The 15,533-nt window shown below is 42.0% G+C and overlaps 1 protein-coding gene across 1 annotated transcript in view; it reads right to left on the bottom strand.

Moving 5' to 3' along the window:
* STARD9 (StAR related lipid transfer domain containing 9) overlaps nt 1–15,533 on the bottom strand; it is a 165,620-nt gene that overhangs the window by 123,599 nt on the left and 26,488 nt on the right. The window contains 1 exon segment of the mRNA XM_015420039.1: nt 39–155. Coding sequence (XP_015275525.1) covers nt 39–155 — 117 coding nt within the window.

Below are 15,533 nucleotides of genomic sequence, written 5' to 3'. Positions count from 1 at the left end.
AATAAAAGCACAAAATGATATTAAAAGATATCGCTTACTGGAGTTCCCATCATGGTGTATGTTTTTCCTGAACCAGTCTGTCCATATGCAAAAAGACAAATGTTGTATCCTTTAAAAGCACCAGATAATACTGAAGTACCGAGGTCCTGAAAAACCTGCAATTAACCAAGGAAAAGAAATAATTACACTTAATAAGTATATCTCTCTTCACATTCATTGAGTACGTGTTTATTATTCAGAAATCTAAAATACTTTGGAATTAGTAGTAGGGTAAGGGACAATGCAGGTTGCTTAGGAGTAAAAAAAAATGCAGTGTACAGTTTAAAGGTCTCCTTACACAACACATGAAATGCATTTAATGCCTGACCTGGGATTCACCTTTAAAATGGGGGGAAAGGGACTGGCACTAGAGTACAACATCTCAAAAAGCAGAGAACCACAGCCCCTAAGGTTTTGGTCAGGTATGCGACTCATTAAGGTTTCTGATTACTGGGGACTTCCGGTTTATGGTGGCGCGCTAGCAGACTCACCTCCCGGACGTCCCGGGGGTGAAGCTGCGCTCCAGCCGAAGAAGGGGATGCACAGGCTCGCAACCCTGGCCATGGAACTTTTAAGAGGTCGCCTCTTCAACGGCGGAATGCCAGAGAATTGAGGCTCCTCTTCGTTCCGATGGTTCTCCGTGCTGTGAGACCGTATGGGCTTAGTGACGCTGACCGGGGCAAGCGCAGGAGATTGTGCGGCAGAAATGAAAGCGAGGTCGGCCGACCAATTATGAACATGAGTCAACTCCGAAGCATTTTGTAAAGGGAAAAAGATAGCTCCCCACCCCACCGAACGGAGAAAAAGCGAGTGGGGGAGGGCGCCTCCCATGCGCACGAACTTTTGAGCGATTGAGGGGGGGAGCAGAAGAAAACACGAGGGAAACTGCCTAGAAGTACTTACCAAAGCGAATCTAAGCGGTCAAGTGCATATTCAGAGATTTTTAAAAATTTTGCGAAAGTAAACAAACGATAAAAATGGCGGGGAAGAAGGACAGAGAAAAACTTTTGAAGGCAAAAGGTCTGAGAGCCCAAAACCGGAAGTTACCAGTGAGGTGGCAAAGTCTATAGCGGATTATATGCGCCCTCTGCTGGAACAGCTGAATAACTTCAAGGAACAGATGTCTATAGTGACTCAAAGCATTACTGCACAACAAACCCAGATAAACGATTTGATACAAATAATGAAGCAAGATGCTGAGAAGGTAAAGGAAGTGGCTGTAATTACAGAGAAGGTGAAGAAGTGCAAAAACTGAAAAGAAAACAAATCTCCATGGAAGATCAACTGTTGCAAGTCCAAATGGAAAAGGCCAACATGATACTTTGCTTCCAGGGCATGCCAGAGAACAGAGGGGAGAATCTTAAAGAAGTGATGAGTGAACTGCTAGCCCCAGTGACAGAAATGAAGGCGGAATCGCTGCTTAACGACATGGATGTGGTCTATAGATCATATTCAGGCTACATAAAGAAAAATAATCTGCCTGGGGAAATTGTGGTAAGATTCTCGAAGAGGCATGTGAGGGATGCAATCCTGAAAGCGGTTGCTGGAACATCCCTGAAAGCGGGGGGAAATACCATCAGAACGCTAAAGGATATTCCATTTGAAGTAAGACAACGGAGAAAGAAGTACAAAGAGCTCGTGCTTTTTCTTCAGACAAACTCAATTGGATATAAATGGCTATTTCCAGAAGGTGTCACTTTTAAGATCAAAGACAAAAAAGAAAGATTGACTCTGTTCTGAAAGCTCAAGAATTCCTAAGGGTTCAGCTGGGAAGGCCAGAGGACGGGAAAAAGGAAGAGGACAGCAAGTCCAGTGGCGAGCTAGACTCTGGTTCTTCCGGAGAGGACTCTCTGTCAGAGCAAGGGGCAGCAGCCCCAAAAAGTCCTTACAAGATGCGGAAGAGAAGGGGAAAGGAGAAGTAAAGGTTGAAGGACTCAGAAATGTGCCTTTGAGACTTTTGTTATGGGATGATCGGGGGTACTGTTTCTAGACAGTTAAATTTAAGCTTTAAAGGAAAAGTGTTATAAATGTTTGACTCAGTTTATAAAGGGATTAATGATGAGAAGACTTGATGTAACTAAGCTAGTTGGAGGATCTCCTCTCTTGGCTTTTTTGGTTAGTAGTGGGTTCTTTACTTTATCCCGTATATGTAGTTCCCCCTCCCTTTTCTTCTGTTGTAGTTTTTGTAGTGATAAAAAATAATAAAAAATCCCCTTCCGGGGGCTTAAAAAAAAAGGTTTCTGATTACTGTTGCACAGCATCATGTAAGGCTGCTTAAAGGGATTGAAAGCAAGACACTAGGAAGAATAGGATATCTGATAACTGCTTCTCCCCCCACCCCTCCCCTCCCGCCGCCGCCACAGCCGAAGCCATTCCAAAAACATTCGCTGCGCATGTGCAGGGGTCACTCTTTTACTTTTGGGGGGATTTCAGTATCCCCCCTATAGTTTTTTACAGTTTTTAGATTTTTCTGCACATCTGGTGATCGCCCCAGATGTGCAGGAAAATCTCCCTGCCTCCCAGGTGCCCCCAATGTGCAGATTTAGATATTTAGATAGCCTTCACTATTAGATATATAGATGTCTGGTAACGGTCAGGTTGCGAGCTTCTTCTGTGACAGGTCCAGTCCTTTGGAATGGCTTACCAGAGCCTTCTTTGTCTATATTCAGAAAGACATGTTAAATAGTTTTTTTTCAGAGAGCATTCAGTGCAGGGCAGAACTGGCTGTGTTTAGATCTTGTTTGTTGTTTCTCTCTTGCTGATGGAATTATATTGTTTTTGCATTTTTGATTGCTTTTTTAACCGTCTGGATTAAGAAGGTAAGGAGGGATATAAATAATTTAAATAAATGAATGAATAAGCAACCGAGCACTGCATCTTCCCTGCTCTGGGAGACAGGAATTTCTTTAGGAATAATGGACCCTGCCTCCTTAAAACCACAGCAAAGATGAGTGGATCCATCCCAATTCTTAATGGATTGTCAACTTATAGGAGAATCCATTTGTGCTGCTGGCATCTGCTAATATGATAACGAAGTCTTATTTCACCTAATCTCTTCTTTCTGACCTATGGAAGATTTTCAATCAGTTTTGTCTCTCACACAAAATACTCAAGTATTGCCCACTAGATCCACAAAATGCTCTGACAGTCTACATAAATAGATGTAATGACTGAAGCAGTTATCAGATATCCTATTTTTCCCAGTGTCTTGCTTTCAATCCTTTTAAGCAGCATTACATGATGCTGTGCAACAGTAATCAGAAACCTTAATGAGTCGCATACTAAGTAGCATTACATGATGCTGTGCAACAGTAATCAGAAACCTTAATGAGTCGCATACTTGACCAAAACCTTCATTTCCCACATCCTTATTCTTAAGATCCCGCCTAGAGTGTTTCCATGTTGTTGGGAAGTAGGGTTTTTTCCCTGCTTCACCACAGCATCATGGTCCATTTCTGCACCTCCCAGATATTCCCCAGCCTTTTCCCAAACTTTCTGAAACCTGCTTTGCTCTGACATTTTGGAAAATATTGCAGCAAAGCCTGGATGTCTGCCATGTGGGTGGGAAAGTTCAGATTTTCCTGGTCCTGCCCACATAGCAGTCATTTCTCCCAAGGTAGCCATTTCTTCTCCCAACCATCAACTAACTAGCACAATGAGTTAAACTAACATAATGAGTCAAAATGTGAGTAATTGAATCAAATGTAAACATAATCTAATAAAGTTACCTAATTTAACCAGAAAAAAAATATCTCCAACAAAATGGGATATAGACTTTTAAAAAATGAAAGCTGGAAACTCAAAGAAACATATTTTGGTATTATGGTATATTGATGCAATGCTATTAAAATCACTGATTAAAAAAGCTACCAGGAAACCTACTTTGCAGAAGCCCTGTCATTGCTGTTGTATTACCAGCCACAGCTGCAACAGGGAAACTACACAAGCACTCCCAAAACAAGCACTGACTTCTGCTATCACTAAGGATCCAGAATTAAGTGGAATTTCTCTGTTTTAAAGACTCCATGCATAATGATCTTCACAGCCACCACTTATCAGTGTAAAATTATTTTAATTCAGCAAACATGGTGGTATACGTGAGTCCATTTCAGATAAGACAGATATCTAGATTCAATACTTACCTGTTGACAGCTATATAATGCTGTGATATGAAAGCCCTATGGGTTCAGTTTTCTAATTGCAGCTGCAATACTAATCCCATACAAGTCAAAGGACAGGTAGTGTTGCAGTGGCTTCTGTCTAATCCACTTCATTCAGTTGCCTGAAAAGTTATCTAAAAATGCAGGGGCTGCGAGTGTTCATGCCTGTCCTGGGGCTGCTTCCACAGAAGAGGACCCTTCTGCAAGTGATATGGAAGATACTGACAGGGCAAGAGGTCTCAACAGGACCCCACCCGCTGAGGATTCAGGACCTGAAAGCACTGGGATGACTGGCAAGCTTCCATCCTGGCTGAAACGTCAAATGTGTTTATAAGGGCCTTCTTATCTCTATGCCGGCCCTGAGATGGATAACCTGGTCCACTGAGCTCTGCTGTGCCCGTATACTTGGACGTCTTCCCAAGTGTTACAGCTGCCCCTCTTGTAGTCTGCCTCAGATCCATTTGCCTCCATTCTCTGCAGGAAATGATTCCAGCCATCTTTCTCCCTGCAAGCTTTTAACTCTCTTCCCCTCCCTGGCGCCGCTTCTCTGTTTGTTTTCCCCAGATCCTGGAGTTGCTGCCACAGCAAAGTGGGCATCCCTATGCCTTTCCCAAGCAGCCTTGGCCAAGCTTCCTGGCTGCTGTCCTGGGCAGGCACAATCCGACCGCAGCAGTCAGCAGACAACAAGAGGAAATGTTTTACCCCATGTTAACTGAATAATTAGCTTATTTCTCAATGTAACAATGGGAGAGAAATTGAAACGCAAAAATAATTTTTGAACAGTTACTCCTTTTGACCACTTCTATCATTCTTGAGCAAAGACAGAGAGAGAAGGTGGCACCTATTTATGCCCTTCAAGATTCATTTTAACATTTATCCCATATTGACTGAAATACTGTTGTAAGGTGCTAACACCAAAATAAAATTTTAAATATTTTAAACTTAGATAGTTGGGACTCTGGTGCAGCTTCTGGACTGTGTGCATCTTATTTCAATTCATGCAATAATTCCAACAATGAAAGCATTGCAACAAGGGAATCAATGCAGACAGAGTACTCAGTAGCCCAAATATGCATCTGCATCCAGGCTAATTTTGTATTTCATTTCATTTACAGTCACTACTTTAACAGTTCAGGTGGAAAACACACATACACACACCTTGTTCAAGGGACAAATGAAAAGAGAGAAAACTCCATTGGTTCCTACTGAAGGGTAGGGAAGAAATATATGTTTGATATTGGATTGTGGTACCATTGAGAAAAGCTGATATTATTGCACTGATTAGAGAGGAATTCATAGGAACACAGTTGAAAGGTAACAATGCTGATGGTATCTCTGTACTCACAGAAATGTCTCCTAACTAAAATACATCATGTCTCATTTGATTTTACAGTATAGAAACTTAATGTAAAGTACTCGGTTCGATACATCACAACTCGGACAACGACATAAGAAACACACGTTTACTCAGTACATCACACTACAAAAAACAAAGACAAAGGGCCGCATGGCCAACTATATACATATCCAAGGGAACACCCCTGGATCCCATTGGGGGGTTTGAATTCCCCTCCAAGGTTTCTATTGGTTCCCCTAGTGAACCTTAGGAGCCTAGTCTCTATCCACATAGTCCGTCCCCGCTCTGCTCGGCTGGCCACCGACTCATGGCGGTTCCCAGGACACAACACCCCTCCCCACATAGTCCGTCCCCACCTGGGTAACGTAGTCCTTTAAATACGCAGGGGCTCGGCGCTCTTGCAGGGAGCAGCGAGGAGTTGGCACCGGCTCCGGGGTACCGGCGGCCGGCCCGGTGGTTTCTATGGATTCGGTGGGCTGCAGTGCTGGCTGCGGAGGTACTGCCCCTATCGACCCTGGGGTGGGGTCTCGCAGCTGGGTGTCGCAGGTGCTGAAAGACTCTGGGTCCGCCTCTGCCTCTGGCGGGCTTGCTGCCCCCACCTCTGGTCTGGGGAGTCCTCCTTTGAGTGATGGGGCCGGATGCCATGATCTTAGTTTTTTTGATGTTGAGCTTCAAGCCCACTTTTGCGCTCTCCTCTTTTACTCTGAGCAAGAGGCTCTTTAGATCCTTTTCACTTTCAGCCATTAGAGTGGTATCATCTGCATATCTGAGGTTGTTGATCTTTTCCCCAGCAATCTTAATTCCCGCTTGTGATTCATCCAGGCCAGCATTTCGCATGATGTACTCTGCATATATATTAAATAAGCAAGGTGACAGTATACATCCTTGTCGTACTCCTTTTCCTATGCTGAACCAATCAGTTGTTCCGTATCCGGTTCTAACTGTCGCTTCTTGGCCCTTATACAGGTTTCTCAAGAGACATGTGAGGTGGTCTGGTACTCCCATCTCTTTAAGGACCTGCCATAGTTTGTTGTGATCCACACAGTCAAAGGCTTTAGCATAGTCAATGAAGCAGAAGTAGATATTTTTCTGGTACTCTCTTGCTTTCTCCATAATCCAGCGAATGTTGGCAATATGATCTCTCGTTCCTCTACCTCTTCGAAACCCAGCTTGTACTTCTGGTAGTTCTCTATCCACGTACTGTTGAAGCCTAGCTTGTAGGATCTTGAGCATGACCTTGCTAGCGTGTGATATGAGTGCAATTGTGCGATAGTTTGAACATTCCTTGGCGTTGCCCTTCTTTGGGATTGGAATGTATACTGATCTTTTCCAATCCTGTGGCCACTGTTGCGTTTTCCAAATTTGCTGGCAAATTGAGTGCAGCACTTTAACAGCATCATCTTCTAAGACTTTGAATAGCTCAGCTGGAATACCATCACCTCCACTAGCTTTGTTGTTAGTAATGCTTTCTAAGGCCCATTTAACTTCACATTCCAGGATGTCTGGCTCAAGGTCAGTGATTATACCGTCGTGTTTGTCAAGGACATTGAGGTCTTTCTTGTATAGTTCTTCTGTGTATTCTTGCCATCTTTTCCTAATCTCTTCTGCTTCTGTTAGGTCCCTACCGTTTTTGTCCTTTATCATGGCCAGCTTTGCATGGAACGCTCCCTTTATTTCTCCAATTTTCTTGAAGAGATCTCTAGTCCTTCCCATTCTATTGTTTTCTTCTATTACTTTGCACTGTTCATTCAGGAAGGCCTCCTTATCTCTCCTTGCTGTTCTCTGGAAATCTGCATTCAGTTGGGTAAATCTTTCCTTTTCGCCTTTGCCTTTCGCTTTCCTTCTTTCCTCTGCTATTTGTAAAGCCTCATCAGAAAGCCACTTTGCTTTCTTGCATTTCTTTTTCTTTGGGATGGTGGTGATTGCTGCCTCCTGTACAATGTCACGAACCTCCGTCCATAGTTCTTCAGGCACTCTATCTATCAAATCTAGAGCCTTGAATCTATTCTTCACCTCTACTGTATGAATGGCCTAGTGGTTTTCCCAGTTTTCTTCAGTTTAAGTCTGAATTTTGCAATGAGTAGCTCATGATCTGAGCCACAGTCATCTCCAGGTCTTGTTTTTACTGACTGGATAGAGCTTCTCCATCTTTGACTGCAAATTATATAGTCAATCTGATTTCGGTGTTGCCCATCTGGTGATGTCCATGTGTAAAGTCGCCTCTTAGGTTGTTGGAAAAGGGTGTTCGCTATGACCAGTGTGTTCTCTTGGTATCCTCCTAATACCATCTACTAAATGGAAGATTGTTATCTCAGACCATCTTGGAGCACTTTATTTTGTAAATTTGGTAACTAATTGTTTTATCTTGTTTTTATGTACTGGCATGCGTGCCCTGATGTTAGCCACCCTAAGCCCAGTATCCTCCTAATACCATCTACTAAATGGAAGATTGTTATCTCAGACCATCTTGGAGCACTTTATTTTGTAAATTTGGTAACTAATTGTTTTATCTTGTTTTTATGTACTGGCATGCGTGCCCTGATGTTAGCCACCCTAAGCCCATTCGCGGGGAGGGTGGCCTAAAATCAAAAAAATAAATAAAGTAAATAAAAAAATAAAATAAATCCCACTCATTGCTTGCTGTCCTCCCAGTGGGTGGACCAGGCTTTCAAACAAATTATTACAGGAAATACTAACCTTGACAGACCAATGGCCAGAGAATGGTTGCCATGGTATTCTTTTATTATTTATTTTTTAGATTACATAAAATTCTTATGTATTAAAAACCAACATAAAATCTAAAGTGCTATACATACTCTTCCTATACAGTAGTGAACAATTATCAGAATGAACATCAACTTCATTGCCAACCTGATGACCAACAGCCTGGATTAGGGGTAGTAGACCATTCAAATGTTGAGAAAATGCTGCCATCTTGCATTATGTTTATGCTCTGAGTAGTAATGGTTTTATATATTGTGATTTTAACTTATTTTGTCCTTAGTATATTGTGGAGTTTTAATTTATGCATCTATTTGTATGTATGTGTATGTATTGTAAGCCGCCCTAAGCCTGCCTTGGCGGGGAGGGTAGGATAAAAATATAATAAAATAAATAAATAAATATTTCCATATCCAATATTTTCATAGCAGGAGTCAGTCAATACACAATGATGATGAAAAAGATCCCAGGGAAGGCTCTGATATTATATCCAGATGTTAAATGTGGTCAAATGCCTGGTAGAAGAGCTCTGTTTTACAGACCCTGCAGAATTGTAGTAAGCTCCGCAGGGCCCTGATATCCTCCAGGAGCTCATTCCACCAGCACGGTGCTGCCACAGAAAAGGCTCTATCCCTGGTAATGGTCAGTCTGGCCTCTTTAGGGCCAGGGAGAACTAGGAGGTTTTGTGTCCCAGAATGCAGTGCTCTCTGGGGAAGTCCCTCAGGTATGCTGGTCCCTGGCCATTAAGGGCTTTATAGGTGAGAACCAGCACAATAAAGTGCATTTGGTATGCTATAGGCAGCCAATGCAGTGCTTTCAGTGCAGGCTGAATGTGTTCTCACAGAGAGAGACCCAACAGCTGCCTGGCTGCCACATTCTGCACCAGCTGCAACTTCCGAATTTGGGACAAGGGGAGCCCCATGTAGAGAGCATTACAGTAGTCTAATCTCGAGGTGACCACTGCATGAATTACTATTGCCAAGTTGCCACATTCAAGGAAGGGAACCAACTGCCTGATCAGCTGAAAATGGTCAAAGGCTGACTTGGCAGTGGCTACTACCTGGGCCTTGCAAAGCGAGGGTAGGTATTGCATTTGGCTCCACTTCCTGCAGCAACCATTAGGGATTTAGCTCTATCTTCTGCAACAGCCATTTTAGGGCAGTGTTTACTACTCCCTTTCAAAATTATAAAGGTGACCCCACACTCAAAAGGTTGGGGACCCCTGTCCAACATACTCTCCTGCAGTACTTCAACATTGTAAGATATGATCATGCAATGGTCATCGCAAACAAATGAATCTGAAGGAACAGCCATGCTGTAAAAGATCACACTGAACTTATGGCACAAGCTCAGCACAGAGAAAGTGCATGTCTGGTAAACTGATAACCCACTGGGCAATTTTAAACTGGCAATGTGGCACCCAGTCAAGAAAAAGAACTAACATGAGCCTGATTTATTAGAAATGGCATTCAGGCAAGTATTAATACTTAAAACATGCTTTAAACACTGAAACTAATGAGAGTTCCCCCCCCTACTTTTGTTAAAAACCTGATCCCCACAAACTCAGATGGAAATTTGAAGAACTCCTATCATCTTTCAAACAGTATTTATGTTACGTCCATATAAATCCGCTGACTAGGACAAGATTAATTTCTAAGAAAATTATTCATATTTGCAATAATCTACCTCCTACTGTAACAAGCAATGACAAAAACTACTTAGTAACCTTCATAGAAAGTATGTGGAGAATGGGGTTCTGTCTTATTAAAAGGTAAAAGACTAATGCAGGAAGGAAGAGCTAGTGTAAAAGCTTTGTTTCAATGATACAAGGTCTTTTCTGCATGTGAACTCTCATGAGGAATACCAAATTAATCCCAGTTGAAGGCTTACTGTGTGGAAAGAAAGCAGCCACCAGAACACAGGGAACCCCATTATGCTCCTTAATTGAGTAAGAAACTTCTGCTATGACACTAGGTTTAAGCAACATTACCCTATTCAGACTGAGAAGAAAGAGTAGGACTGTGGTCATTTTGGAACATTTTTCTCTCCTGTAAATAAATGACTGGCTACACTACCACAAATCCTAGCCAATCCTCCTCAGTTCTTTACTCAATTAAACAGGAAGTGAAACAGAATAGAAGTCTGTACTCCTAAGAGATATATAATCTTATTGGCTATATTGCTACAGCAGGGGTCTGAAGATCTTAAATAATTTCCTGGCTCTCTACTACAGAATTTCAAGTTGACCTAGGGCTCAACAATTCATATCTCTTCAACCATGCTACCAACTGTAAACAAGGAAATATTATGTGTATCTCTCTTCATAGGTTTTCCTGGCAAGACCTAGGCAAAGACAGCTGTAGTTGTGCTAGTCAAAGGGGGGGGGGAGAGAAAGGCTGATTTTTTAAGCTCATTATTAATCCATTTTATTTCTGTAGTGCCTCTTTCATAAAGCAGAATGGGAAGGTATCACAAGTATGAAAAAAGTCTAGTAAAATGTGAAATAGAAGGTGTAATTATTTTCAGTATGCTTCAGAAAATAAGAAAATGAAATATAATGGCACTTTCCACATTCCAGTGAATAGATATGCACATTTAAAACTGACTTCTTGGATATAACATACATGTAACTGTTTGTGGCTGTTTTCCATTACTGCTACATCTAAAGACCAGGTGACGAATAGTTTAAACTCATTTGATAACTACCTTCTCTTTTGCATCTTACCCTCAATGAATAATTTAAATTTATTTGTATACAAGGGGATCATTACAGATGAATCATTAATAGCTGTTCCCCGCACCTCACTCATTTCCTTCTTAGAGGGACAGCATCTCTGGTAGCACCCGCTGCTAAAAGTAGAAGGCCCTACTACTTTTGTGTAGGTTTGAAATGTGTTTTTCATGTAAATATTAAATTATGGAATGGGATTTGACTATGAAAATAAAAACTCAGGCCATCCCAATCATCACCACAGTAATTCCAGCAGGCAGGCCATGTCTGAAAAACAGCCAAGACAGCACCTAGAATCACAGTTGGAAGGGACCTCCAGGGTCATTCAGTCCAACCCCCTGCACAAGGCAGGAAATTCACTACCTTACACACACCCAGTGACCTCTGCTCCATACCCAGAAAATGGCCAAAAAACCTCTCCAGGATTCCTGGCCAAACTGGCCTGGAGAAAATTGCTTCCTGACCCCAAAGTGGTGACCAACATTTCCCTGGGCATGTAAGAAAGGGCCATGGGAACTAAGCACTGATGCAACCCTTACTACCCTCCCTCTCATTACCTTTGCCAGTACCAGGAAACAGTGTTACCAGAAGTTTCCAACTGCTGTGCGGTAAGGTGGTTCTGCTTTTACTTAAAATGTCTATATTACCCATATTTATGCAAAAGGAAGACAACCTTGTATGTAAGATGACCAACCCTTACAAAATGGTATATGCAGAAGCTTTTATATTACTGGACATAGCTCTAACTTGTATGTGAAGGTAAGATTCCCCCCTCATTTTAAAAAAAAGGGGGGGGGAGCCCAGTCTTGCACTTGAGTAAATACAGTATACCACCAGCAGCAGCTGTTATCCCTGACTGCAAAAAGGAGAAGCAACTCCTAAGAGGGAAAAGCTCTTTCTGCTTCAGACAGAGGACAGCACTCTCTTCCCACAGAATTTCCTTGTCTAGGATACACCAAAAACTGGTATAGACTTATTGCACATACACTGCAAGTTATTCAAAGTGTACTTGCAAACAGTATTTGCATTGTATGCTAAAGGCCAATATATGCAAATTCGCCGCCAGAACTATTTGACATACTAATTGACAACCTTCAAGCTACAGAGTAGGATATAGGATGTACTTCAATGATAAAAGCCCCCACTATTAAACATCAGTTTCTTATTATTATGAAACAAAGCAACATTACAGAGCAAAGTGACCTTGGTTCTCAGACAACCAACTTGATATGGGTTGGCTATCTTTCAGGAGTTTATTAAGGGCAGACATTTTTGTTCCTCCCTTCTACAGAACAACAGTTTTTCAGCTTTTAGGGTAGTGGAGGGCCTACTAGGAATTTAACCATCACCTGATGCTTAATGATTCAATGTGCCTCAGTACAAAAATGTATAAACAGAGCTTGTAAATCTCCTTCACCATCAAAACAGAGAAGAAAGGTACATGTACCAAGTTCTCTGTCACCAGCAAAAAGTCATTTTGTATTAAAACAATCTCTCCTTGTTGGTTTGGAGGTATTCCCTTCAATAAATGAGTAGACAGGGCAATACATGACTTCACATTTGTTAACACACTAGTCTTGAAACTAAGAATCCTTCTGTCCCTCTGAAATGCTTTATGTCACAATCCTAAACAGAGTTACACCTTTCTAAACCCACTGACTTCAGTGAATGTGGATATATGGTAAACGTTACATCCATCATAGTCAAATGTGGGTTCCCCTGTGGATACTTATATCTGTTGATTGGGCACACATCAACATAAAACAGATATTCTACAAACCTGGGGAACTCACCAGGTTTGCAGAAAAATCTTAAAACACTGAAAAAATACACTGAGATTTAAAAAAGAATTTCAAGAGCATTGTCAGCACAAGTACAGAACAACACACCTGTCTCCTCTGTCATCCAGGACTCAGAGTCCCTCTCCCCTTGCATTGCTGCATTTGAGGGAGCTCCCGGTAGTGAGCCTGCTGCTGCCAGGACCTAGGCTGCCTCACCCATCTTCGCTGTCAGAGCTGGAAGCAACAGTGCTATCTGGGGGCAAAGGCACCTCCATCCCCATACTCACCCACTACAGTGGGTCCTGCAGTGCCAGCCAGAGCAGCGTAAGCATCAGGCAGCCCTCCATGGCTGCTGGGCTCACCACAGCTCCTGGCATCCTTGCAGCAGCTGGGCCTACTGTGGCTCCCAGCAACCTTGCTGCTTCTGCAGCCAGGCCTGCCATGGCTCTTGACCTCCACACCACCATCACCACTAGGCTCCATGCCCCTCTCCTAGCATTGCCACCCCTCTATCCTGGAAGTTCCTTATGGGTCCCCACTTGTTACCTATAAAACTCTTCATGGCTTACAGTTCGGGTCCAGAGTGTGGGGACATGGGGGGGTGACATTGTGCAATGGCATTACATTGATTCTGGAGAAAACCCAGAAGTGACATCACACCTCTCTAGGAGTTTACCAGGCAATTCCTACAGAGATGTAACATCACTTCTGTATTTTCCCTGGAAGTGACATAACACCATCACCTAAAAGTGATTTTTAACTTTTTTCCTCCCACCACTACCAGAGTACTGCTGGGCAACAGGCACTGGGGGCAGAAGATTTCCTTGTGATACACTTTCTCGGGATAGTTTGGAAACAGCCTGGTTTCTGGCTTTTCCATGGCAGGACTAATCCTTTGGAATCGTTATCAGAGTGGGTACAGACAGCACCTTCACTTCCTCAACTCTGGAAGGTGTGTAGCAACTATTTGAAAGGGCATTTAGTGGAGGTAAGTTGTTTTGGGAAGATTTGCCTGTGCTATTTCTACCTTGATTGATTGTTAGATTGTGCTTTGTTTGTAACTTGTTTTGCCAGCTGCCTTGAGTCTAAGGAAAGAAGGCAAGATGTAATTATTTTCAATAAATAAATTCTACCATAATATTTAATGCATCTCCACCAAGAGAAGAAAGAAGGAGTTTCCTGTAATTATACCATAACAAGGTCTTACACTGCACAGATTTTGCAGCAAGTCCTTCATATTGAAGTGAAACCATGCTGCTGCAGCCAGCCGTCAAATTTTAGACATCTCTAGCTACCTAATTCTTTTTTTAAAAAACCCAATTAAGTACAGTGGCCACATACTTCTCCTTGGATTGTTCCCATGCTAAGTGTAAAAAGTGTGTGTGTGGGGGGGGGAGGCAGCCTTAATTTGGCTCATGAGAGATAATGGCATACACTGACATCCACAAGCTGTGTGGGAGTCAAGAATGCCACCTTCTGTTAACATACCCAGCTACTAAAAAAGACAAAATAAAAGCACGCAAGAATCAAGAGGTGAATTTTACTAGAGAATCATAGGTCACAAAAGTATTGTATTAAAGGTTTTCTTTTCTGGTGGTATAAGCAGGATATCAGTTGCTATTGCATTAGAAGAGAACATAAGTAAGTAGCTCTTGAATAGCTGTTCTCAAGATGTGAGGTGGGTTTTCCCAAGAAGGAATGAAAAATTCCTGAAGAAAATGCAAACATAATTCTGCCAGGTTTTAATCTTGGGGCATCTGTTAAAGTATATAGAAAGTTCATGTGGCCAGTTACTTTTCTTCTAGAATAGACCACAGTGAAGGACTAGCCAGGTTAGCTGTTGCTTTTGTCTTCTTTTAGTTACACTTGAAGAGGCTCAAACAATTGAATTCTTGAGGAAGGCAGGAATTATAAAGATGTAAATTTGTGAAACCCTAATCTGTCTACCTTCTGATACAGTCTAATTCATCTTGCCATGTACAGTTCTGGGTGCCATATTTCAAAAAGGATATTGCAGAATCGAAAAAAATACAGGGCAAACAAAGCAATCAAGGAAAGGCTGAAGGGGACTTTTTAGTTTAGAAAAAAGACAGGGAAGGAGGGCAATAGGTGTTATTATGCATGGGATGGAGAAACTGAATAGGGAGAGCTTTTTCTCCTTCTCCCATAATACTAGAACTCAGGAATACCCAAAGAAGTAAATAGGCGATAGTTGCAGGACATACAAAAGAATATACTGATTTACTCCATAAGTAATTGCAGAATTCACTCCCAGTGTATGAAGTGATGGTGACAAGCATAATTGATTTTAAAAGGAGGTCAGACAGATTCATGGATAGGTCCATCAATGGCTACTAACCATGGTGAGTAAAGGGAACTTCCATATGCAGACATGAGGGCCCTGACATCCATTCTCTGTTTGTTGGACATCCGGGGCAACTGACTGGCCACTGTGTAGAACAGGATGCTGGGACTAGATGGACCACCAGTCTAATCTTTACATTAATACCCTCATGTTCTATTATGAGAAAATTCAGCAAACATTAAAGAAAGTTGCAAAAGGCATGCTGGTATTTGTTTTTACATAATGCATTACAGAAAGAGAATGTTGATACAAATAATAATTCATATGAAAAGTTTTGCATTAATTCCCTAAAGATTTCTAAGACTGTTTAAGCATATGTGGAGATAGCACCATCTGATTACCAAAACAAAAGCATTGACATAATTTTTCCTTTGCTCTT

This window comes from Gekko japonicus, unplaced genomic scaffold (genome assembly GCF_001447785.1).
Source record: "Gekko japonicus isolate JY-2015 unplaced genomic scaffold, Gekko_japonicus_V1.1 scaffold27, whole genome shotgun sequence".
NCBI lineage: Eukaryota > Metazoa > Chordata > Lepidosauria > Squamata > Gekkonidae > Gekko > Gekko japonicus.
This window is presented reverse-complemented; position numbering and strand designations above follow the sequence as displayed.